The 24,291-nt window shown below is 46.1% G+C and overlaps 2 protein-coding genes and 1 long non-coding RNA gene across 4 annotated transcripts in view; 1 reads left to right on the top strand and 2 right to left on the bottom strand.

Annotated features, from left to right (window-relative positions):
• Positions 1-1,834: 1,834 nt before the first annotated feature.
• CHAC1 (ChaC glutathione specific gamma-glutamylcyclotransferase 1) lies at positions 1,835-4,351 on the top strand. Its single transcript, XM_063333340.1, has 3 exons — positions 1,835-2,132; positions 2,257-2,292; positions 2,545-4,351. The coding sequence occupies exons 1-3, from the start codon at positions 1,875-1,877 to the stop codon at positions 2,974-2,976; spliced, it is 726 nt and encodes a 241-aa protein (XP_063189410.1). The 5' UTR covers positions 1,835-1,874; the 3' UTR covers positions 2,977-4,351.
• LOC134514931 (uncharacterized) lies at positions 3,314-7,569 on the bottom strand. Its single transcript, XR_010070841.1, has 2 exons — positions 5,197-7,569; positions 3,314-5,080 (listed from the first exon to the last, which is right to left on the bottom strand). It is a non-coding gene; the product is annotated as an uncharacterized LOC134514931 (long non-coding RNA).
• Positions 7,570-17,469: 9,900 nt separating this feature from the next.
• The window catches only part of INO80 (INO80 complex ATPase subunit), a 69,810-nt gene continuing 62,988 nt past the window's right edge, over positions 17,470-24,291 (bottom strand). For both annotated transcript variants that reach the window (XM_063332336.1, XM_063332335.1), the window contains exons 32-36: positions 23,666-23,754; positions 22,669-22,824; positions 21,413-21,572; positions 20,383-20,601; positions 17,470-19,773 (exon numbers count right to left, since the gene is read on the bottom strand). In XM_063332336.1, coding sequence (XP_063188406.1) covers positions 19,556-19,773; positions 20,383-20,601; positions 21,413-21,572; positions 22,669-22,824; positions 23,666-23,754 — 842 coding nt within the window. In that variant the 3' untranslated portion in view covers positions 17,470-19,555. The remainder of the gene's footprint in view (positions 19,774-20,382; positions 20,602-21,412; positions 21,573-22,668; positions 22,825-23,665; positions 23,755-24,291) is intronic.

Here is a 24,291-nt window from a genome sequence, read left to right as displayed (position 1 = left end):
TTTCCAGAGCATGTTCTTGTCTGTGACTAAGGCCTCCAGGACAGCAGCTGTAGAAACGGGATGGATTCACATTCTGCCTGTGGAAAGGGACTGGTGGGGAAGGCTGCAACCCTGTAACAGCACCAGTGTGCAGCATGAAGGGCGGGGAGGATGCAGAGCCGACCCCATACCTTTGAGCCTGAGTAAGACAGAGAAGGTGACGGGGAAAAGTGCAAGTGGAGAGGAAAATTAATGAGCTTTGGGCTCTGTTAAGGCTGACCTTGTGAAGGGTCATCCAAGGTGACAAGTCAGAGAGTCAGTCTCTGCGCTGGGCAAGAGGGAAAGGCATGCTGTGTAAGGGATGGCACGGCACGGCACGGCAGATGTGAGTGCCATGCAGGCTGCTGATGTCACCTGCGGTGAATGTGCCAAGGTACAGGGAGCACCCACCAGGGTCTGTGTGCACTGCAGCTCCAACGCCCTGCTAAGTGGAATAAAAAGGTGGGTGCTGGCTGGACGGGACCCAACAGGAAACTGAGGAAAAGACTGTAAATACACTGTTCGGAGTGATTAGATGCAGAGGACAAGAACAATCATGAGAAATACTTCTATAAAAATATCTCAATGGTTTTGCTTCTTATTCTTTCCCTCCCCCCCACTACCAAAAGAACAACTCTGTAATTTGAGCACACGTACTTTAGCAGGGGCTTTTTAGCCATCAGAACCAGCTTAAAGCTGATTTACAGATGGGTCTCCAACTCACCCGCAGACAGCTCTTGGGCCCATCTACACAACAAATGTTACCTATTGCAAGCCCACACTCCAGCCTGGATTTAATACAAGTGAAAACAAACCCGACGGGCCAGATCCAGCACTGTTTCCTTGCATTTGTGTGGCTTTTCATAGAATCATAGAATGTGTTGGGTTGGAAGGGACCCTTAAAGGCCATCTAGTCCAACCCCCCTGCAGTAAGCAGGCACATCTTCAACTAGATCAGGCTGCTCAGAGCCTCATCAAGCCTGCCTTTAAACGTCTCCAGGGGTGGGGTCTCCACCACCTCTCTGGGCAGCCTGTTCCAGTGTCTCACCACCCTCATTGTAAAGAAATTCTTCCCAATGTCTAATCTAAACCTACCTTGCTCTAGGTTAAAGCCATTGCCCCTTGTCCTATCGCTACATGCCCTTGCAAACAGCCCCTCCCCAGCTTTCTTGTAGCCCCCTTCAGGTACTGGAAGGTGCTATAAGGTCTCCCCGGAGCTTTCTCTTCTCTTTTATTGCTGTTTCACCTATACACCTTACGCCTCAGCCCTCTTGACGGCAGGAGCTGTCGCTTCACCCAGTTTAATATTAAACCGCTGGGTTTTCCAGCGCGGCAGCTCGCGTTTTTGGACGCAGCCAGGCCCGGGAGACCGGTGGGGGGGGGGCCTGGTCATGCCACCTCAGTTTCTACCTTCTGGGCACGCCGCCGTCTCTTCCACCCGCCCCAGGCCCGCCGGGGCCTGACGGCGGGCGATCCTCCGAGATCACCGTGCGGGAATCTCGCAGTCGGCGCCGCCGCTTTCCCCCCGCCCTTCCCCGCCCGGAGCGCTGACAGAAGCGGCCGCTGCCTCAAGCTCCCACGACCGGCGCCCTCCCGCCCTGCCCCCGAGGGAGGGTCTCCTCAGCCCGGGCAGCCGCACCCACGCGTGGTCTGAGGGCCACGGCCGCCCCCTCTTCCCCCTGCCTGACGCAACCCGCTCCCCGCTTTGCCCCACGCGCGGCGAAACACCCCACCCGCCTTGCATCACCCGCCGCCAGCCGCCCCGCCTCCGCGCCGCTGAGGGGCGGGACGGACGGCCCTTTAAAGGCCGGCGCCCCGCCACACTCCCCAGTGTCGCTACCGTCACCACCGCCGCAATGAAGCGCGATCCGCAGCGCCCCGAGGAGTGCCCCGGCCGGCCGGAGCCGCCGCCGCTGTCCCCCTCCCCCCTTCTCTCCTCGCCCCCGGGGGAGGCGGAGGGCGCCGAGCCGACGCCGCCGGTGTGGATCTTCGGGTACGGCTCGCTGGTGTGGAGGCCGGGCTTCGAGTTCACGTCGCGCAAGGTGGGCTTCATCCGCGGCTACAGCCGCCGCTTCTGGCAGGGAGACACCTTCCACCGCGGCAGCGAGAGGATGGTAAGGGCCGTTGGGGCGGCCGTTGGGGGGGCCGTTGGGCGGGGGGTGGGCCGTTGGGCGGCCGTTGGTGGGGGCTCGGCTTCTAACGGCTGTCGCCTTGCCTTTCTCTCTCTCTCCCTCACAGCCCGGCCGGGTGGTGACGCTGCTGGAGGACTGCGGGGTGAGTACCGGGGCAGGTGGAGGGGGGTGGCGGTGGCCTGCGTGGTGATGCCCATATCAGCGGCTGGAAACCGATGTCAGCAGCCGAGTGCCCTTCATCCCTCCTGGGGTCGCGCGTGTGGGGGTGTTACCCCCCTCTGCCCTGTTGTCAGTCGTGCAGGGGCCCCAGAGCAAGCCTGCCTTGCTTTGAAACGTTTGAAATCATCCGCTGGAGTTGCAGCATCCCATAACCACTTTGCTGTTTCACTTTTAGGCGTGCACGTGGGGTGTAGCCTATGAAGTCCGTGGGGAACAAATTGCTGCATCGCTCCAGTATCTCAACATGCGAGAAGCTGTCCTGGGAGGCTACGACACCAAGTTGGTGAAATTCCACCCTCAGGAGAAAGATGCAGAGGAACCCATCCTAGCTCTTGTTTACATTGCAACACCCCAGAACCCCTCTTACCTCGGTCCAGCATCTGAAGAGGACATTGCAGCTCAAATCATTGTTTCAAGTGGTTGTGCTGGTCATAACATTGAGTACTTGCTGAGATTGGCAGACTTTATGCGCTACTTTTGTCCTCAAGCAGAGGACAAACATCTCTTCTCCATCGAAGAGGCTCTTATTTCCATCCTTCCATGCCTCTACTACACAGAGGAGTCTCTAGAAGAAACGGCAAGTGTCCCTGAGAAGTCTAAGGGTTGAAGTGGAAAAACTTTTTCCAAGGTCCCAGTAGAAGGGACATAAGGGAAAAAGCAATGGGGACAATCTTAACTCTGATAGAATATACTGGACTGAGTGAATAAAGGGAGAATTGGCGAGTAGTAGGGGAGGGAGGAAGTGGAGTAAAACACGCTTGCTGTAGGACTTGCAGTTAGTACCTGTTACGCTCCTTACCTGTAGCACCACGATAGCCATCATTGCTTTCCAGGTGGGGAGCAGGGATCTTCACTGGAACTTTGCTCTGCAAGACCTGCTTCCAGGAGTCAAACCTGAAGCACTCACTTTAGAGAGGAAAAAGAGTCTCATCTATGCTGTGCACTTTTCTTTTTTTTTTTTTTTTTTTTAAGACTAGTTGAGCAGGACTTGACTGGGTTTAAGCAGTATATGTGTAATTCTACCTCAGATTGGCAAAAAGCTGTTTGTGTGGTGGTGGAGACTTGGGCAGGTTCTGCCAAATAAGATCTCTTCCCCCCCACCCCGTAATGTCCCACCTCCAGCACAATGACCTGACACTAAATTTCAGGAATTCTGTGCAATATTAAGTGAACTGGCCTCTGTAGGCTCTTGTGAATCCTACTTCCTTACGTTGTGAAGGATCACAGTAATGCACTTATTTTCTAAAATGTCATACTGTATTTATTATGCATTGTATTCCCCTTAGGAGGGGTATCTAAACTGCTCATGTGCCACAGTGGTATGTAGCCCACATTCAACCTTGCATTTGTGCCTTCTAGTTTTAAATCAGTTTTCTGAGGAGCTAAGCCTGCTTTAATGACAGAAGCTTTTCTCCAAGCTTCACTGACCTTGTGCTGCTACAGACTTAACTGACTCCGTAAGAAATGGTCCTGCCTGCCTGGGAAGTCTGTGCTGCCTGCAGGAAAGCTGTCTGGATGCAGTAGCATTTTAACTGGCCCTGTACTGGATAAACCTCTGGTGCTTCAGGATAAACATGGGTTTCTGTAGAAGCATGTGAGGGTTCTACTTCCATACTGGGGTGTGTGTCTGGTATGCTTTTGTTTGATTGCAAAGGACCATTACTGAGCATACTTGCAAGCTTTTGAGCTACTGAAAAGCCTGCCTTGATCATGCTAAGCTGAGGCACTGCTGCAAGCTCAGACTCTTCAGCTTCACATATTAACAGCATGAAAACCCACAGTATTTAGTAAGAAAACTGCTGCTACTGCAACCTGCAGCAAAGTAGCTCTTGAGAGCTGACCCCTGGGACATTTGACTCCTCCCAAATACCATGTGGTTTTTTATTATAAAAAAGGATAGGGACTGTTTGTATTACTGTGGCTTGTATGTATATGAAGTGGTACTGTGCTGTGCCCAGTAATAAAACAAACCGACAAAGTTAGTCTTTTGTACTTTGATGTTGGTCTTTTTCATTACTGACTTACAGTTCAAACTGATCCTTCTTTTTTAATGGTTTTTTTAATTGTCATTTTTTTAAAAAACAAAACCTTAGCTGGCAATGCTGCTATAGTGCCTATGGGGGTTTTTGGTTTGTTTTTCTTAAAAGAAAAAAAACCCAACCAAACAAAAAACCCAAAGCACCTCACTGCTGAGCAGCTTGCCTCTGCTGGATCTACTGGAAGACACCTGTTGCCTCTTTCCCTTTGAGAAAGGGGGATTCAGTGGCTTTCTCATCTCAGCTTCCAGCTCTTACTGATTCTGCAGTGCTAGTGCTGACAATAGCTAGAAGCCAGCCCTCCTGGCTATAGAGGGCGGGCACAGAAATTTAATTCTCCTTCAGTGGGTTGAAGGATTTCTGTTCCAAGTGTAACCTGGCATTGCTGTTTCCAAGAAGTAATAGTGGAAGGACAAGAAGCTGCTGCTGCAGCCAGATCTGCTGGCTGCATAAGGGAGATGGTTAATGATATTCTATGTAACTACCAGTATTACCTGCCTCCGGACTTGAGTGATGGAGTGAAAACTAATTGAAACAACAGAACTTACCGCTAATTAAAGGCAGATGCATGTTTCAGGGATAATAGACTAGGGAAACTATGCTTTCCCTGTTCCTGTGGAGGCTCTCGCTTCCAACTGAGCAGCTGCATCTCCCCATGGAGGCTGTATCCCCCAGCTGGAAAATCAAAGGGTTAAAGAATCAATTTACGGCCAGGGGAGCGCTCCCTTACTAGTACAAGACCGGGGTTAGATACCAAAGTATCTCCAGAATAAACAAAAACATCTTCACACCTTTCCAATGTTCAAAGGCACCGCTGACAGGAGGCGTGCACTAAGCAACCCGCACCAGCTCCTGACATGGCGAGCCCCCTGCTGTGCTCATCCTCTTCAGCCTGGGTTGGCCCCCTTGATGTTTCGCATCGCTGGTAAGAAACAAGCAGTGAGTGCTTGTGAACAACCTGTATTTTAAGCACAGACACACTGCTTCACCAAACTACCATTTTCTTCCTCATGAGTTCTTCGCAGTGGACTTCCAAAAATAAAAAGGACCCCCTTTTCATTTCAGGAATGGTGAGGATGGCAGCTTGCTGCTTGTCATCCTGTCACTGCGTCTTCAAGTCACTAAGACAAGACAATGAGGTATCACGTAACTTCTTTCTCCTGAGGCTTTTATTGCATCCTGTGAGTCTGGGAACTGGTCACCTTTTGGTCAGATGGTGAATTTAAAAGGTTAGCATCCCAAATTTGAACGCTGGCTGTGTGAGTGTGGAGAGATGACACCCTGCAGTGTTTGCTATATGCCCAGCTTACGTCTGTACTGATACTCACAGACAGGGAACCACGGTGGCTTACCTCTGACAAACCAAACATGAGGAAGATAATTACTGCTTGGAGGCAGTCATACAGCCATGGCACTTGAGACAATGGTGACACACAGGGACAGTGCCCTACCCCACAGATGTTTCGCTGCAGGCTTCCTCTCCCCACGTCATGACTCGCCAGCCCAGGTGAAGCAGCTGGCTGTGGGCGCAGCTCCAGCTTCTGGCAGCTCTACCACTGGCCTGATGACTGGCCTGGGGAAGAGCACTCACCTTGTCAGAGGGGGAGACAACCACCCTCATTTGCAAAGCACTGACAGGCGTTTCTGGAGATGCTTCTTTACCTAGTGGCTTCCTCTTGCACGTGCCATCTCAGGTCACCTCACGCTACGCTAGAAACCGGTTGCAATGGAAACATGTTCACAAGCGCTATCAATCACATACTTTCCAAGTCTAAACCCAGCACAATTGACGTGATTTCAGTCCCTTCTTCAACCTTTTCCATTTTCCTGCCCAGCAGTTCTCACACAGGCCTGGAACATGGGCCTGAGTCACCATTTCCTTCAGTACATTAGGACAGGACCTACCCAGCTGCTTTGCAGTTGGCACAGCCAGCTAAATAAAGTAGATGACAACAGTTAATCCATCCCCGGCCTTCACGTGTATAAAGCGCTCCTGAGGGCACATGGTCCCAAACAGGGCAGGAGAAAGGATAAAGAAAGTCAGCAATGTTAAAAGGATTGAAAAAAGACAAAACCAGAAGAAAGTATCTTGTTCTCAGGTGCTACAGTATCACCTCAGTTTCAGGGTGGAGTGTCGAGAACCAAGACGACTTCACACAGGTGAACCTCTACCAAGGTGATTCCAGCTTTAGGAAGAACATAGTTTAAATATAGCATCACCAAAGCGTGAACTTACCTGTGCTGCTGGGTCACAAAATTAGTGAGACCAAACTTGTATTTGTGGCTCACGGCCATGCAGGCACACAGCTCAGCGAGGGAAGGAGGGAGGTGGGGAGGGAGGATGGCGGCCTGGGAGAGGGGTAGGGAACAGACCGGCATTCCTCAGCTGGGTGCAAAAGCAGTCAGCGGCTTGGTGGAGCCTACTTGAGGAGAACGTACCTTGAGCATCCAAGCAAGTGGGGCCAGCACAGGCTTTGAGGGCGGTGGAGGCGGCAGCGTGGGATCTCAGTTGCAGGAGGAGCTGAAGGGGAGAGGCGCAGCTCCGCACGTGTACCCACAGCCTCAAGAGGGTCCCTGGGGCTCCATGTGCGGTGGGGAGCGGCGTGCCGGCGGCGTGCAAGCGGCAGAGAATGGCACATGCTGGATTTAGCAGCTGCGACAGGAGCTGCAGCTGGTGGTACGTAGCACACGTGTTACTCCATATGTGTCTGCTTGCCACTCAAGAGAGAGGCTGAAACATGGATTTAATTACCTCACAGATGCTTATGTAAGGCAGAGGAAAAGCAAACGATAGAAAACCCAAAGAATGCTTATCTCTGCTCCTGGCCAGCCTCTGCAGGGACAGACCGGCTGACTGGCAGGTGCCAGCCAGGGAGCAGCCGTTGCGCTTCTGTCGGGGAGTCGGCAAAGGCTGTGCTCCAACAAGCTCTCCCCTCTGCAGGGGAGGCTGGGAGGCACTTCTGCATGCTGTGTGCGGAGTGCATGTGTCCAGAAACCACCTCTGGCTTGGTAACAGCCTGTTCTTCGGCTCCTGCTACCAGGAAGCACCGGATGGTGAAGCAACAGAAAGAAAGAGGATCTACTGAGTGTCCAGCTGCACCAGGACAAGTGAGACTGACGTTGCATAAAATATCCAGCACAAAACACGCAGACGTGGTCACCCATGCACTTTGACGCTTCTCCATAGAGCACGTTCCAGATAGTTCAGTGACAGAATGGTAGCACTGCCAACATTTAATGGTTGGACTCAATGATCTTGAAGGTCCCTTCCAACTGAGACGATTCAATGATTTTATGATGCTATGTCCCAAAACCTGGGAGTCAGTCTAGGCCTGGAAGTCCTTCATGAAGCTTTAAATCCAGCTACATCACATTCAGTGCAATAACCTCATCCCAAAGGCAGAGGGGAAAACACACGAGCAGAATTTGGATGGGAGATTTTCCCCAAGTCAGGCTTCTCGCTTTGGTGCTGACAGTTTTTATGACACGGCACATACTTCAGTAGCACCAAATCTGAAGAGGTTTTTTTTGTTAGAACTCAAGGACAGATACAACATTAAACAAGTGCAGTCCTAGCACACGGGTGGGCAGCGATGTGCCACCGGCGTGCAGCCTAGCTCAGCACGGCATGGCTCCCCGCACACGGGAGGAACAGGAAGGGATAAAAAAAAATAGGTTTACAGTCAGGCTATGGAAAAACTACACTTGCAGCAAAACCAGCAGCTGCTCAGCGGACTTTGGAATTTCCTACTAACTAGTTGCCTTCGCTTAAGTGAAAAACCTCCTTCATTTATATGCTGTATTAAAGTTACGAGAGAAGCCCTGCGGGGCTTTGAAAGAGCCTTGGGCCCGGGAGGGGCGGGAGGGCGGAAGGAAGTGGGCATTCTGGGCAGCACTGGGGAAGCTCTACATGCTTTGTTTACAAACCCTGCGCACTTTTTGTTTGGCTTTTGGATGTGTTTTATTCTTTCCCAACTCCCTTTTCATCTCATCGTAGTGCCAGCCACGCTGATGAGTGTTTATGCTTGCGAATTCCTGAAGCACAGCCAGTACCTTGAACTCCAGAGAATGAGACTGAAATAACGTAAAAGGTCAGGGAAGTTCAAAGACAGAGAGGTGCTGTTTTCCTAGCTGTTCCCAGGCCACGCTGGGCTGCTCTGGGGACACAGGAACAAAGACTTCTCTCTCTCATGTCCTCCTGTTTATGCTGCTTTTTGCCTCCCTCACCTCACTGTTTTAATGGGACTCATTTCCATGAAGCTTCAATTAAAACCACCAGGGATCAGTTTGGCCTGAGCCTGACAGCTGAAGAGACACTTGATGGCTACCGGCGCTTAAAACTCCTGTCACCAAAGGAAAGGGGAAGGTTTTATCCCAACTGCTCAAGCCCCTCTGGCTCACACAGTAGGAGCGAGCCTCAGAGGGCGGCTTCATCAGCAAGCAGATATTGGCTATTGCAGCACCTGGAAATCCGTAAGCGCTTCACCCACAGGAAGCCAAGTCAGAGGATGACTTTGGAGAGGAGAGGTTTTCATTCAGCCTTGCTAGTTAGCAAGCCTGTCCTTTGGAAAGCTGGCGAACACCCGCCTGGGCTGAGCGGGCACATGCCGGGTACCCGGCGTTCAGCCGTGCCGTGCAAGGCAGACGGCGCCCACAGCGGCCACGGGTGGCCTCTGCCACATGGGGGACACCACCCTGTGCTCTGCACCACGCCATTGCTTGTCCTTCCAGCTCCATATTTTGGGGTTCGTCAGCACAGGCACACACACGACACACTCATTTGCACAGCACCGCAGCTGCCCCCCGCGCGTACCCTCATTCACGGGCTAGGGAAGGCCCAGGTAACGCGAAGGGAGGCTACGGAACGGCCCGGGTAACGCGAGCACTGGTTTTTTGATATGGTTTGCGAAACCCACAACCATTTATTGTTGTTCAGACAGTTATTCTGTCACCTGATGACCCTTCCCCATCCGGGAAAGGGAATTCGGGGAAAAAACAAGGAAAGCCAAGGGTTGAAATATAAGCAGATTAAATAGAATAGAACTAGATAATTATCATTAATAACACTAAAGAGCCAATATTAATACCAATATAAAATATACAAGGATTATACTCAGTCAATTCTATCGGCAGGAAGCTGTGCACTCCCAGCAGTGGACAGCAAATGTCGGCACTGTGAGCGCTACGGCTTCGGGAGGAAGGGAAGGGCTCAGGGGTCCAGCACTGGGGCAAGAAGTTCTCTGGATTACAGCCATCAAGGAAGAGAGAGAACTCCTCAGCAAACTTTCTAATTTATATTGAATGTGGTGTTCACAGTATGAAATAACCCCGTTGGCCAGCCTGGGTCAAGTGCCCGGGTCTACGCTCCTCCTCATCCCCACACCTGACAAGACTCGAAAGCACTGACACCTTGAAACCCACATACCATAGCTGGCTATAAAGTAAATATTTTCACAAATTCAGACACTAGAGTCTTCTAAAAGTGCAGTTTTCCCAAGCATTAGAAGAGAAATTAGTCCTGGATCGTCCAAACCAGGACAGTTTCACAAGCTTATGGCCTCAGCAATCTGCTTTGCCTTCAACTGGAGCTATGGACCGAGCAACACCAACAGCACAGACAATATTGAAGTCATTTCACAGACTCGCATCCAACCCACTTACAGCAATTATAACTTCATCTACAAGCAAATCGCCTCAGGGGCAACCACAGCCAGCTCGCTGATATTAAACTCTGTCTACACAAAGCATATGTGACATTTGAAAACATTTAGAAAACAAACCAAAAAAAAAGCAGCCCTTTATCCCCTCCTTGTCTAGACGGCACACCAGCCTTTCCAAACGGCAGCTCGGCACCGACAAAGCGTGTGATGCCAAGGGAGGGAGGGAGGGATGGAGCCAGCACTGCCCTGGCCCCCCAGGAATGGGGAGACATGGCAGGGGCTGCCTGTGGACATGTTTACCTTACCTCCCCTCACCCCGACGGCAGCTCGCACGGGGCAGCGCTGGTGGGTGTGCTCTCACGTGTCACCACAGCCGCCAGCGACCTCCCAGGACTGCGGCTGACACGCTGTTGATCATTCGGAGGCGCGCAGGGGTGGCAGATATGGTTACAGACAACTGGGGTCAGCAGCTTTGTCCTCAGGATGCTTCTACAGGCAGCGTGGGCTGAAATCTCCGTTTATTTTCCTGAGAGGTACCCATTTCTTTAACTGAAATTGACCCGAAAGTAGAGTTCAAACAGCTTGCAGGTTTTTAGATTATTTAGTCTTTGGGCCTGCTTTATAAGAGCGTGCTGTTCTCCGAGGCGTTCCTCTCTGCAAACACACAATCCCATTTCTAGAGAGGGAGAAGACCAGGAGTGCCCAGCTCGCGCAGCCGCGATGGATGCTGCTTTTCGTCTTCCCTTTGACAGTGGCTGTCAGAGACTCGATTTCCTCGGGACCTGTTAGGCAGGAGCCAGATGAAACCGTGTCTCTTGCTGCTGCACAGCACAGTCAATTCTGGCAGCATTTGCGTCCCCAAATTACATATATATTGAATCTATTCCTGGAAATACATTCTATAAATTGAGGGCAGATGAGTTCAGGACTGAGGATAAAAAATAACTGTGGGACTAGCTTCACTGACAATAAATATCCACTATTTTTCCCCAGAGGATTCTTGCCTCCTTTCACCCGATGGGAGGAGGCTAAAAATGATCGAGCAGTTCAGTACCTTTTTCTCCTGTATGGTCCTATATTTGTTTATGCACCCCTTGCTCCAAATGCGGGGGGGACTGTTCCCCATTTGGACTTTTCTCTGGCAAATCACTGTAGCACCTTTGCAAACTTTACCTCCTCTTCTCAAGACCTTCGTGACGAGGGATCATCTCCATTATACGGGTGGGGAACCGAGACATCAAGACCATGACTTCAGTGACTCTGAATGCACAGAGTGAAACACTGAGGGATGATGCTTTTCAGAGTACTCGGAACTGCGCGTTGGGTCTTCAGAGATACCACATCAGAAAAAAGATAACGTGTGCTCGTGTAATCAGCAGTAGATCCTGATGCAAACACGCGGGAGTCATCTGAAATTGTCATGGATGCCCTTCTGTTTGCCATCGCCTAATGAGGATCTGTGTGGTTGCAAGTTTAGTAATTTGCTGTCAGTATTCTTAAACCTTCATGTACCTAAGCTTGCATAGTGTTTATTTGCCAACTAAAAGTTAAGCTCAGCAGAGAAACATTTTGATATAGCTCGGGGTGGTTTTGTTTTATACACATCGCTCAAGTTTGTTGCAGTCCCTCAGGCTTTTTTAGCTCGCGGTTGAGGCTCACGGCTGCTGGCAGCTCCAGACTTCTCACATGTGTTTGTCCCTGTAACATCTCAGACATGAGGTCTGTTTTAAATTAAAAATTTAAACAACATTACTTTTCTCATTTGCTATCAATTATATCACTGCAAGGAAGAGCTGGGCTTCTCTAATCTGTCTGTGAATATTCTACCAAACCAGCTCTCGCCCTTAACATTTTAGTGATTTGATTCCAGACAGACACAATGATACATAGCTAAGGACAGCAAGCCGCAGTGTAACCGAATTACATTAATTATACAATACGTGCCTCTGATTGCATGCGCTAATAGCAAGTCATCAAAGCCGGGGAAGCAGTCCCCCTTCTGCAAGGCTCATGATGGTGTGTTTCAAAAACATATAAATCACTTGGGGTTATAGCAGCCCGTAAAAGAAAGCGTCATGACTTCCAGCCCTCAATCAACACCGTGTTTAAAAACCTACTTGTGCGTTACAGATTCGGCATCACAATGTCAGTAACTTTCCAACCAGCCAATAGGACTTCAGCTGAGTGACGAATTACTAAAAAACTAGAGAGCTTTTTTTTTTCTTTTTATGTGCTAACCAGATTAAGAATACATCACAGTAAAATTATGACTACAAATTAGATACAGTAACTTCTTCCAAACTCTGAACATGACAGAGAATGATGAAAGACCGCAGTCACCTGGACAAACAGACATCACGAAGCTGAATTAGTTTCAGGAGCACCTGAAATCCAGAGATTGAAATGTACCATTATGCATCTTTAGAGCTATTTCAAGATCCATTTCAAAGAAATACCATAGTACTATGGCTGTAAATGAGATTAAATCAAAGAAAAATCTGGATTAAACATCAAAAACATCAAAAAAAGAGAGCTCTGTAGGAATGCAGAAGCCGTCTACAAAAAGGCTGATGATGTGAGCTCTAGAGAAGCAGCAAGAGCAACAAGAAGAAAAAAGATGCAGAATAGCCCTCACATCACCACCTGCCACATGTCAGGAGTCGCAAAAAAAAAAAAAGGGGTGTGTGTGTGTTTCGATGTCAGTTTTCAAGAGTCTCTAAAAGTTCGTGTAGTCCGAACATCCCTTCTGTTCGCCCTGCTTGCAAAGGAAAACCCTGGAGCTTTGTCACGGGCAATGAGGTGTCATTCCAGGGTGTGTCCGGCCACGTGCCATTGCGTTTGCTGGGCAGCCGCACGCAGCTAATTGCTGTCACGTGCCAAAAGCTTAACGTGGCTTAAAAAAAACCCCAAATAATAGAAAGCAACATTCAGCCAACTAAGTGTGAAATTTGCTGACTCTTCCGTTCTTGAAAAAGGAAACCCAGCAGCCGTGGGGCTGAGCGAAACCCAGAGAAGCGCTCCGCATGCTGCCCGTCAAGGCTGACCATGGGCAGGGTAAGGACTACCGACGGGGAATCTTTCAAAGACACCACTGTGAGGAAGCTGGATGGGTTTTAGAGAGACTTTGATATGAGTTTAGGCTCGTCTATGGAGAAAAGTTCCTTGAATTATGTGAATTAGAGAACAGTTGTTCCCAATTGACAGAAATGTTCATTCTCCACCAAGAGCTTGCCTAGGAGGGGGGTCATTCAGGAACATGGCTGCACAGCAAGCATCAGAAAGCCGCTTGTCCGCACAATAGCTGTAAAATTTCTGACATTCACTCACTAACCTGGATACAAATGAGAATTTCTGTGTTTGAACTCTACCCTAACATCAGGGGAAATTGTAACGGCAGAATTTAAAAGGAACCCGAAAGACAGACACCTGAAAGACAGACGACATCTGATCGCGGTACGGCGAGAGCGAGCTCCCACCTGTGATTTATTCCTTCCTAGAGGAAGGCCCAGATGGGAACTTAAGACGTAGGGATACATCAAAGGAACTATAAGAACAGACGGGAGGTGAGTTAAACGGGAATGGTTTCTCCTGGTAGGATAGCATTTGTTAAATACATTTTGAGAAAAAGGACACAAGTTTCTTGTTATGAGTAAGAAAATTTGAATAAATTTGACAAATACACATCAGTTTTGTGTGACAGTACACACCAGTAGTAAATTTCCAAATAGGTCCTAATCTCTGAGCAACAATAACAGTTTTTCTTGGTTTTGAAAAAGTGGGTGAGGGCTCATTCAGGGTAGCAATCCCCACAAAATACAGGTAACACTGAGATTTACTTTAATTCGCAGTTCTCATAACGCTGAGGTGCAAGGCAATACGGGCCATTTGTTTAAAACACGACACCTTTAAACAGAAACATTTCTCCTGCCAACCAAAAGCCCTGAAGACAACACATGGGTCTCAAGAAGAGCTGGGTAAGGCTAAGGAGCAGGGAGGCAAAACCAGGTGCTCGCAAACAAATACCACACAGACAAGGAGGGATACTGTGATCTCTGGATGCTTGGAAGCTCACATCAACACTTGGCTTTTGTTACGTACGTCGAACTTAAGACAACCAGTGATACTGTCAAAGAAGGAAGAGACAGTCCACGGGGAAACTCCAGAAGGCACAAAAGTGGCGTTTCAATGTTTTCCTCCCCTACCTCATTCTATCCGTGATGCTCATCGGCTAAGGAAAGAAGGAGTCATCGTTTCATACCTGAGCACTGAAACACTTCCTTATGCCTGGGATGCAAACGAATTCCCTCATTTGCCCCTGTAAGAACATCATGTAAATGGAGTTCGGTACGAAATGCCTGGAAGACCCATTAGCTTTTGGAGTAACTTCACTTTCCCGAGGGAAGGGGCAGGAGCTAAAGAAGGGTGAAGCTAGAGGAAACCCAACTCATCTTATCATGCATTTCTCCATTTCATAAAGCTTTTCAGAGGAGCAAATGCTAATCTGAGCACTACAAGAAAGACTTGTTTACAATACAGACCTGCTGGCTGAAACTGAGAGCTGGGACACCTGTATCATCCTAATAACGATACTCCTGAAAGGATGAACTGCCCCTTCTCCTCTCTCATTCACTGCTACGCACCTGGTGCAGGCTGCAAATCAAAAAAAAATCCTTCACAATTCAGTGAGTGCTCACGCGTAAGATGTGATTGCCTTTATTTTAGCATATATGTCTCGGTTATACTTCACATGCAAGCAGCGTCCCTTTGGCTCATGAGCTACAAAGTGTTTTTCCCAGCCGCTCGGGCAGGAATTTCCAAAGGGCAGCAGGGAGCACATCACCATCCCTTCTTGAGCAGGAAGGGGAGCGGAAGACATGCCAGTAAGGCTCCCTCAGGGTTATCGTGTGTGTTTCAGACCAAGTAGTCAACAAAAAAGACAGATGGAGGCAGAAGTGAGAAGCTGAGGGGGCTGTAAGTGTATCTGTGAGCAGAAGCAGGCCAGCTCACTCCACGCAGAGTAGAAGATCAGGACTGGCAGTGCAGTGGTCACAGGGCGACATTTCCCAAATGACACTGATCCACATCCTGCCCCCAAGTGATTTTATCAGTCGTGCTCCTCCTCCTCCTCCTCCCAACTGCAACTCAGCTGTTCCTGAGCTGCGATCAAAAGAGTGCAGATCCCTTTTCCTTTGGAATGGAGCTTTTCCCACTGAGCTCTCTGTGCCTCCCCCACTGAGAAATGCTGCGAAAGGAAATACTTTGGGGATATGGGAATAAAGCAAGATATATCCCTCGGCAGACAGAAGGCTTTCCACAAACGGAACGTGAGACAGCAAGGAACAGATACACCGTGGCGGGGAAAGCATGCAACAGAAAGGGGAGAAGGCACAGAAATAACACTACGTTTGGACAGTGGAGTATTAACATCCTGAAGTTAAGAATTAAAGCAGTTCTAGGTGAAAAACCTTCTGCAGTAACCTGTTTAACTCCGTGCCAGATGAGGAAGAGGAGATCTAGTGGCTGAACTGACCCATGACGGAAAGAGAAAAGGGCTTGCAGGACAGATTAATTCAGTGGACTTCAAGTGATCACAAAATAATTAAAAACAGAACTTATAAGAATTTTGGAGACACCATGCAGTCAAGAAACTGAACAATTTTCAAGAAGCAGTAAGAGGTTGTTTGGAAATGGACTGTACAGTGGCTAAATAGAATACAGCTAAATAGAATTTCTGAGGACAGTGTGATGCAAGCCCGTGGCTATCTGATACATGTGATTTTGAACAGGAGTTAAAAGGATACTGGAGTGCTCTATTTTTATAACATAATAATCCTCCATGTTGGCTTTCACAACCTGGCGGCGGTGAGCAAGGAGTTGTTCTCTTGCTCCTTTGATGCATCTTTTGGCTTGCTTTTTTATTTGTTTTTGGTTTTTTTTTTTATTTGTATGGTTTTGCCATCCTCCCGGGTGCTGACAATGAACCACATTCAGAGAGAAGACGCAGGGCAAAATGCGTTGGTCCTCATAATGTTGCCTCTTATCAGTGGCCTGGCCAGTACATCCTGTCCACGTGCTTAAGGGTTAAATTCAGCATTACAGGTCAGGAGGAGATCCCTTTCTCCTGTCTCCAACTACCCTGCACTATTTTTTTGAGAGAAGGCAACGGTTTCAATCACTCTTGCTTTCTTCCAAAGGAATATTGCCGGTTTTGGTCTTTAACTTAAGACTTAATTTTGTCACTGCTTGTTAAGACTTTGTTGGCCACCTGTGTCAGTGGGAAGAATGGGTGTTCTGGGGACCCTGCTGAACTAGACATCCCTTGTAGGCTACACTACAAAAAACATGTATGACCCAAGAAAATTATCACCTTTAAATGTCTTCAACAGTAGTATTAATCAGTGAATTGTATTTAAGAGTTTTGTAGTAATTAGTGAGTAAAATGCTGTAATCAAATAGCATGAGGAATACACAGCGTTCCCAACATTCCCCAAAACATGCTGACATGTATTTCACCATTGCAGCTTAAAACACAAACTCAGTTCATTCAATAGTCTGTTTCTGCCACTAGCAAATACCTTGAAAGTGACTTTCTCTGACATTAATCCATACGGCAAGTGCACAACACAGCTGGAGTGAAAAGATGCTCAGACTGAAACTTCAAAGACCAAAGCTTCAGTGTGTGTCTTCATTTTATTCACTTCAATAGAAATATTCCCCATCGAGTTGATCACAAAACTACCTCCACCTCCTTAAAAAAATTCCCAGTTTTTGTCTGTCTAGCACTACTGCCTTCCCCAAATCAAGAAATTAGAATAGAATAGCTGTCATGTGAAGTCTTCCTAATTCCTTGATCAATATCACAGAATCTCAGTTCTTCTATGACGCATAATACAAAGAATGCATCTGTTTAACTTTTTACAGAATTGAACTGGATATGATCTAGCAGTTCATTTACTTTACTGCTACGTTAGATCTTTCTGAATTTGTTAGCCTGACACAAGTTTTGCAAGCTACCACTACTTTTGCCACAACTTGTGATATCATTTGGTATTTCTTTTGAAGATTAAATTACTTTAAATATCAGTTTTTAAAATATCAATAATTTAGTCTTCCAAAAGTATAGCACACATTAGTACATATTACATTTTTGCAATCTTTTCAAATTACAAAGTTATTTTTTTTTCTCTCCACTTTGGATTACAAATTGATGCAACTGCCTAGCAGTTTAAAAATCAAGCCTGTGCACAAAAAAGTCCTTTCAATTTCCACTGAAAAAAAAAAAGAAAAAACAAAAAGAAAAAACTGTAGAGAATGATGTCCCAAAATGATCAACTGTATTGAATTCAACCATCATAGCTCAAATACTATGTAATTACACATACTGTACTTGCTTCTGTTTTCTTGTCATCTGCCAGGTACCTACTCCAACATAGATTATGAGATAATCAGTGAATACAGACATGTGATAAGTGTACAGATGTAACTGGAAAAGGTTACAAAGCTGATACTTGGAAGACTACAGACACTCTAGAGTATTAGATTGAACAGCACGTGTCTCTCAAATGCATTTCCAGATGCACATCCACCATGTTCTTTTCCCTAATCCTCTCATTCATACAGCTATACACATAAAAAACACAAAGACACTGATTTACATAAAATTATCTCACTCCATTTTATTTAAGATTTTCTTCTCCAGTTAGTAAAAGAAAGATGTGTCTCTCTTTATACATATGTACAAGTTCAGTTATAAAAATAGACAGCACATTCAAAGAGAAAAAAAGGCTTGGCATTTGTCTGATTCCCTCTAAATATCATATATACATGTGAATAGAAGGGGAAGGGGGAAGTCTTCATGAGTTAATTAAACACCACCTCCCCCTCAATTATCCCCTGCAAATCTGTTTAAAAATCAATCTAACTAAGCTCAGTTCTGCTATTTTCAGGTGTGCAAATTAGAGGCAGAGCCAACAGGAAGCACTCGCTCCACACTGTAGGACGCCAGGCAAAGGATTTGGGGTTGGAAAAAAAATTATAATAATAAAAAAAAGTCATCTTCCACTGTCACAGCCTAGGCCTGCAACTCAACTTGCTTCTCTCTCAAGGTATGAAAGTGCCCCGGCAGAACAGCTTTTTAATTCAATGTGTCAGACAGAAGAACTGCCCCACACCTAAATCTCAGTGCAACGCAGACAACGCTTACAGCAAAGCAAGGGGCTACGGGGAGGGGCGGGGGGTGGGGAGTTGTGCATTGAGAACAAGGAAGGAGCAACCAGAGAAAGAGAACACAGATGGGCACTGGCAGCGCTGCCTTCTATCATCAGCCTTATGGGACACGGCTACCGGTACCCGCACACCGCAGTGAACTCAACCAAGCTAGTATGTGTGATGATCACAAAGATGAAGGGAAAACACACTGGAAGAACAGTCAATGGATGGCTGGGATACGAGACAATTTTTACCTAGGATTTGGCTGGAAGGGGGAATGGCACAGTTGCCTCTCTCTCAGGACTGTTTTTTGTTGCTCCCCTCATAGCCCTGCAAGCTGCAGAACCACGCTCCGTGATGGCACAGTGAGAGGAGCAGCAGCAAACTCTTCCTCGCCACTTCACCTTTCCCTCTTCTTGAGGTTTGTACAAACAGGGCCTTATTTTGTTTCTAAGCTTTTAAGAGTTCTGCACACCTCAAAGGTGAGAAAATAATTCTGAAAACAGTGAGCATTCGTACTGATGAGAACTCTAAAATACAAACTAAGCCCCTGTCTGGTGGTTTCTCCACTGTGTGAAACAGAGGCAGTGCTGCTGCCCTCACTGGGCCCGCCAGCGCTCGCTCTGTGCTGCAGCTCTGAACCTCTTCCTGACAGGTAGTGCTGAAAAGAACCCACTCCCTGGAAGCCACCTGAGACACCTTCCTTTGCATTTCAGACCCTTAAAGAACCCAGAGGCCCACACTGGAAGAATCCAGGATTTTTTTTGTTTTGATCACACAACATCTTCAGCTTAGCCCCCAACTACCACTGCGTGCACACTGACCAGCTGCCAGCACAGAAATGTCTTCTGACTCTACAGGGTACTCTTGGGGTTCAGATACTGATTTCATAGGATAAAACTAACGCTGGGTTCCACCTCAAGCTACAAGAGAGAAAGCATATTGGTGTGACGTCATGCACACACAGCTGCAGGATACTGCATGGAGTAGCCGGATGCTTTCTTGGTAATCTTGATCAGATGCGTCAATATAACACCAGCTGACACTCTACCAGTTACCCCAGACTCCCTTCCCTCCTTCTCGCAGTGTCTGCAAAGATAGTTTTTTGGAATACACATAATCAAAGTGCTCATGTAAACCACCCGCTCCCATTGTGCTTTGATCTTTATTTTCACACACTGGCTGGACAGCAACGAGGCATTCGTCTGCATGCCTTCAACTGGCAGGGTAGTCTACTCCGAAAGCCAATGCAGTTCAGACAAGCTTTGGGGGTTCAAAATTACTACCGACCACCTGAGGTGTGGGCACTTTTGCTTTGCTTCCGAATTGGAGTTTCTGATATGAGACTGCTGGTCAGGTTTAAGCTTTTGGGGGTCCCACAAACACTGTTTCCTTTGCTCAAAGGGGAGCTCAAGGGAGAGGAGGCGCTTGAAGGTCCAAAATCTGCAAGTCCAGAAGGCCGAATAATTGCTGTTTGTAGAGGGCTACTTGCAGACATGCCTAGCAATGCAAAAGAGAATCAAATTCCAAGTGAGAATGTTATTCCACTTGTGGCTCTTCAAACAATATACTAACAATCAGTCCTAAGACCACCATTTATTCATGATTTATGAGAGTTTAATGAAGACGGGTGTCACTAAGATACAAAACATCTTCCAGTTATACGGTGGGACACCTGCAGCTGGTGTAAAGCTGAAGCTCCATCACCATCAGTTTAGCAGATTTTGGGACCTGATGCTATAAACTTCAATGTGACAGCAATGCAGGAAAGCCACAGCCACAGCCATGAGATAAACAACACTATCTGATTTGTCTGGACACCAAAATAAAAAGCAAGAGGAAAAATATTTGGTGTGAAATAATTCAAAGGGCAGATGAAACTTCTGCAGCACCAGCCTCTCAAGGACATCTGCAGTGACACTGTCTATCCCCTCACACCATCACCATGTCACATTGTGTATTGCCTGGATCTCAGAATATAATGGTCAAGCAATACCAATAATAAAACTCTTTTTATCTATTTTTCTGACAGGCTGTAAACAACAATCACATAAACTTATGTGGCTGATTCTGCTGTGGGTAGCCTGCTGCCTCCCCCTCCCCACCTACCTTTAGAGACGTTGTACCCGTACGCTGCGTATGCTGCTGCAGAGGCTGCCGCTGCCCCTGCTTTGGCACCTGCCATTGCAGCTGCGCTTCCCGCTATTGATTTCCGGCTTCTGCCTTTCCCAGTGCCGCCTTTTGATCCACTGCCCGAACCTTTAGGACGACCTCGGCTTCGACCTGACTGGCCTCTCCCAGTGAGAGGTGTATCTTGCATTGACACACCTGAACAAAAAAGAATGTTAAAACAATAACTGCTATAATATTTCAGATGACTCACAAATGAATGTATAGCTACCTACCATTTATACTAATACTGTTCCTATTAACTGATACTTTTCATTTACATTAATATGGACACCGTTAGCAAGCAGAGATCCCACCAAAAGAAATTAGGCATACAGAACTTCACTCTTCATTAACCACATCTTATTATCTCAAACTACTTGTCATTATTATTATGAATCCAATCCACAAATCCTCCACAAATAGGTAGAGGATTTTGTGTTCTACTTCAGGATGAAGCATTTTCTTACTTGGAGATAGATAGAAAGTTTTTTCACTTTGCTGCTTCTAAAGAAATTTGTCAAGAACTATGTTTCTACTTATTTCAGTGAAGAAAACTATGGTAGTTAACGTTCGCAATTATTTAAAAATTACAGATGCTCAAATCACCCACTGGAAATGGAGAACTGATTATTAACCCAACAGCAAGGAAAAGCTTAGAGATTAGTAGTTCTGTGGTTGCCTGTAATTTGGCAATATGCACATAATGGAAGGGGCACCCTCTATAACAAAGGAACGAAGGACAAAACTTTTCGGAGTAACTAACACAAAAAAGATGAAAGTGGGGTGAATGAGAGACTATAAACAGACTTCCTATCAAGCCAGAATTAATTGCTCAATGAAAAGGCAACTTTTGCCCCAAATCTTGCCAACCATGCCTATACTCTGGTTAAAATGCAGAAAATGCATCGCCTACCCATACAAAGTCAACGTTTAACAAACGTTAGTAAGTCAAGGCAGAAGTACTGACCATTCATGGTATCTGAAACTGAGCCAGTAATGGAAGCAGGAGAGTTTGTTGCCCTTGACTGAGGTGCTGAAGAAGCTGGATCATCCACAATCACAAGCATATCGCTACTGCTCTCATCGGGAGGGATAGAGCCCATATGTAGTTCACTGCTGATGGATATCTAAGCATGACAGAGAACAAAGCCGTTAGCTTCTCAGGTTAAGAAAGGGAAGGGTACAAACATAATAAGATCTTTAAACGACACACAATCACAGGCAATTAACTGTTACTTGTCCTGTTCTCTCTCACTTTCTCTATGGGAGACTAGCAGCATGATACATAATGTGCCTAATCACACCACACCCTCTATTTACATGCTGAGCAGCAGTAAAGAGCTCCAGGAGCTACTTGATTTCAATTCATGAAAATAGATGTTAAGTTGGGAGACTAATGGTCTCAGCAGAGATTTAAGAAAACTGCTGTTAAACTGTGCATCTTCAATTGCAAGACAGAAAGCAATAGGATTCTTAACCTACTACTACTGCTAATAAAAATCTTGGTCAACATGGGAATGATACAACATAGGAATCTTCATCAACACAGTATAGAACAAAATATATTTGCTGCCGAAACCAATTTGCAATTCTTTACAAAAAGATGAAGGAAAATAAGGTGTATGCCACTGAGCATTTAAAATTTTAATTCCAGAGAAAAAACCACACTAATTTAGAATCAGAAGCAAAGAAGGAAGCAAATACGGAGATGTAGATTAGACTAGCAAGGAAGAAACTGACCATCAAGGGGCTATTTGAGGGATACTTTGGTTCAACTGCACAAAGAGACTGTTCTTGCTATGGAACGTATTGGTATAGAATGTGGCACACGGTTATAAGTGTGAGCATGACAAAAACAGGAATAAGGGAGAAGAAAGCAGGAAAGGAGGTGGGACTGCAGGCAGGAATGGGAAAATTTCAGGGGCTTAAAGGGAGAAGCGTCAGGACATGAACTCACTGTAAGGAAAGGGAGGCAGAGAGCAAGTGAAGAGGGGAACAATGGAATGTCAAATAACATCAGGGGCTGTAAGGCAGCTTATTACCAGCTGTTATGTTTCAATAAATTATTTTCATTTCCATGGTTCACCTTTAAGACATCTCACTTCCCCACATACTTCAAGTTCAACACTAGCTAAAATAACAGAAAGCAAGAATCCTACAGAATGTAAGGCTGTAAGGCCACAACTGAAATAGTATATAGTTAAAAGCAGTAGAGTGTCTTACCTCACTGAAAGGGCTGGGCATGGCAGAGTCTACACTAATGAAGGAGTCATCCCCATCAGCAGACAGGTTGGAATTATCAGCTGAGGGAACAAACGGGATCACAAGGTTCATGCCCTCTTTCTTTCTCTTCCCATCCAATTCATCTTCCTTCTTCTTCTGAAATAAATAAAACAATACCAGAAATGAAAAAGACAATAAAACAGAAGAAAAGGAATAAACAACCCAAAATCTCCACATCTAATGCAGTATTATAACTCAAGGCACACCATGTCCAGAATTACCCAAAACAAGTTTCTGAATGACACAGTAACAGATCTCCTAAAGGCTCCTTCTTTGGATTTAAGTAGTATTTGTTGGGGTTTTTTTCCTCCTAAAATAGCTGGAATGATGGAGAATTACTCTTACAGAAGTACTCTGATTTCCATTACCTTCTGAGGGGAGCCTGAAATTCTTTACCGTGACACAAAATTCCAATTAATTAATGCAAAGCCTCCCTGTCTCAAAAATTCGGAATTTTCATATACTAGTTTTAATGATCTTTTTTAAACAAACTGATCTTCCCTTGTTCCACAGAAGCCACATAGCTATACGGGTTTTATCTGTGTTTGGTGCTTCATTTACATTCCCTTTTTGTCCTTGCAGAACAAACTCTTGATTAAGTCCTCACTTTATATGCCACAGAATGATCAGTTGATTGTTTTGTTTTTTCCAGCATGAGTCCATAAATTGTTGTCTGTAGACTACTGGTGATCTACAGTGTTATTTGGGCACGCAGTACTTCCTTACTTTTGAAGTTGCTAATGATATTAAAATTCAGATAACTATGCATCACATATTTTGTAATATCCCTCTTCTGTGTAAGGAAGTGCCACAGATTGATGTTCAATGGTGAAGGGAAGAAGGCTTTACTTATGAGACTGCCTTTGCATAAAATGTTTCCACACCACTTAATAGTAAGTTTGAAGCTCTTCTGGCTCTACCATTTGCATTCAAGTACCTTTTCAGCATATTTTTCCCTTTTACGTTTACGTTCCTTCACACGATTTGTTTCTTCTTGCTGACGCTTCTCTTCTTGACGCTGACGCACTGTCAGAAAAGAAATACGAAGTTGTCACCACTGGAAAGGTATTTCATATCCTTTTCTGTGAATCTTACAAGAAACTCTAGTTCTAACAGAACTGTGAAGAAAAGTCAGCTGCATTAAAACTAAAACACCATTGAAAACACTACTGTATTCACACTATTTGTACTCAAATTACTAAAAAGCCTTACAGTGAAATTCTTCTTTCAAGCAACATAAAAGCATATACCTCTAATATAGCTTCAAAAGTATGACAAAATATAGCATTTTTACTAAAACTTTTCTTGTCATGACCTACATAATTCTTGTCAAAGCTTTGTCATTCAGGAACAATGCAATGATTCTGAATGAGTGCCAATAAAAACTTTATCACATCATCCTGTCTCTCACACAACTTCATCTCTCAGCTCAGCAGTGATATGAAACCAGCTTGTACTAACAAGAGTTGGCAATACAAAAAGAGCCAGGAAACAGAAGTTGTTATCAGCAATACATGTGTTTGTAGAGATAAAAACACAGATTTCATAAGCTAATGAAGTGGA

This window comes from Chroicocephalus ridibundus, chromosome 4, assembly GCF_963924245.1.
Source record: "Chroicocephalus ridibundus chromosome 4, bChrRid1.1, whole genome shotgun sequence".
Lineage (NCBI taxonomy): Eukaryota > Metazoa > Chordata > Aves > Charadriiformes > Laridae > Chroicocephalus > Chroicocephalus ridibundus.
The sequence above is the reverse complement of the archived record's forward strand: the minus strand, read 5'-3'. Positions and strand labels throughout refer to the sequence as shown.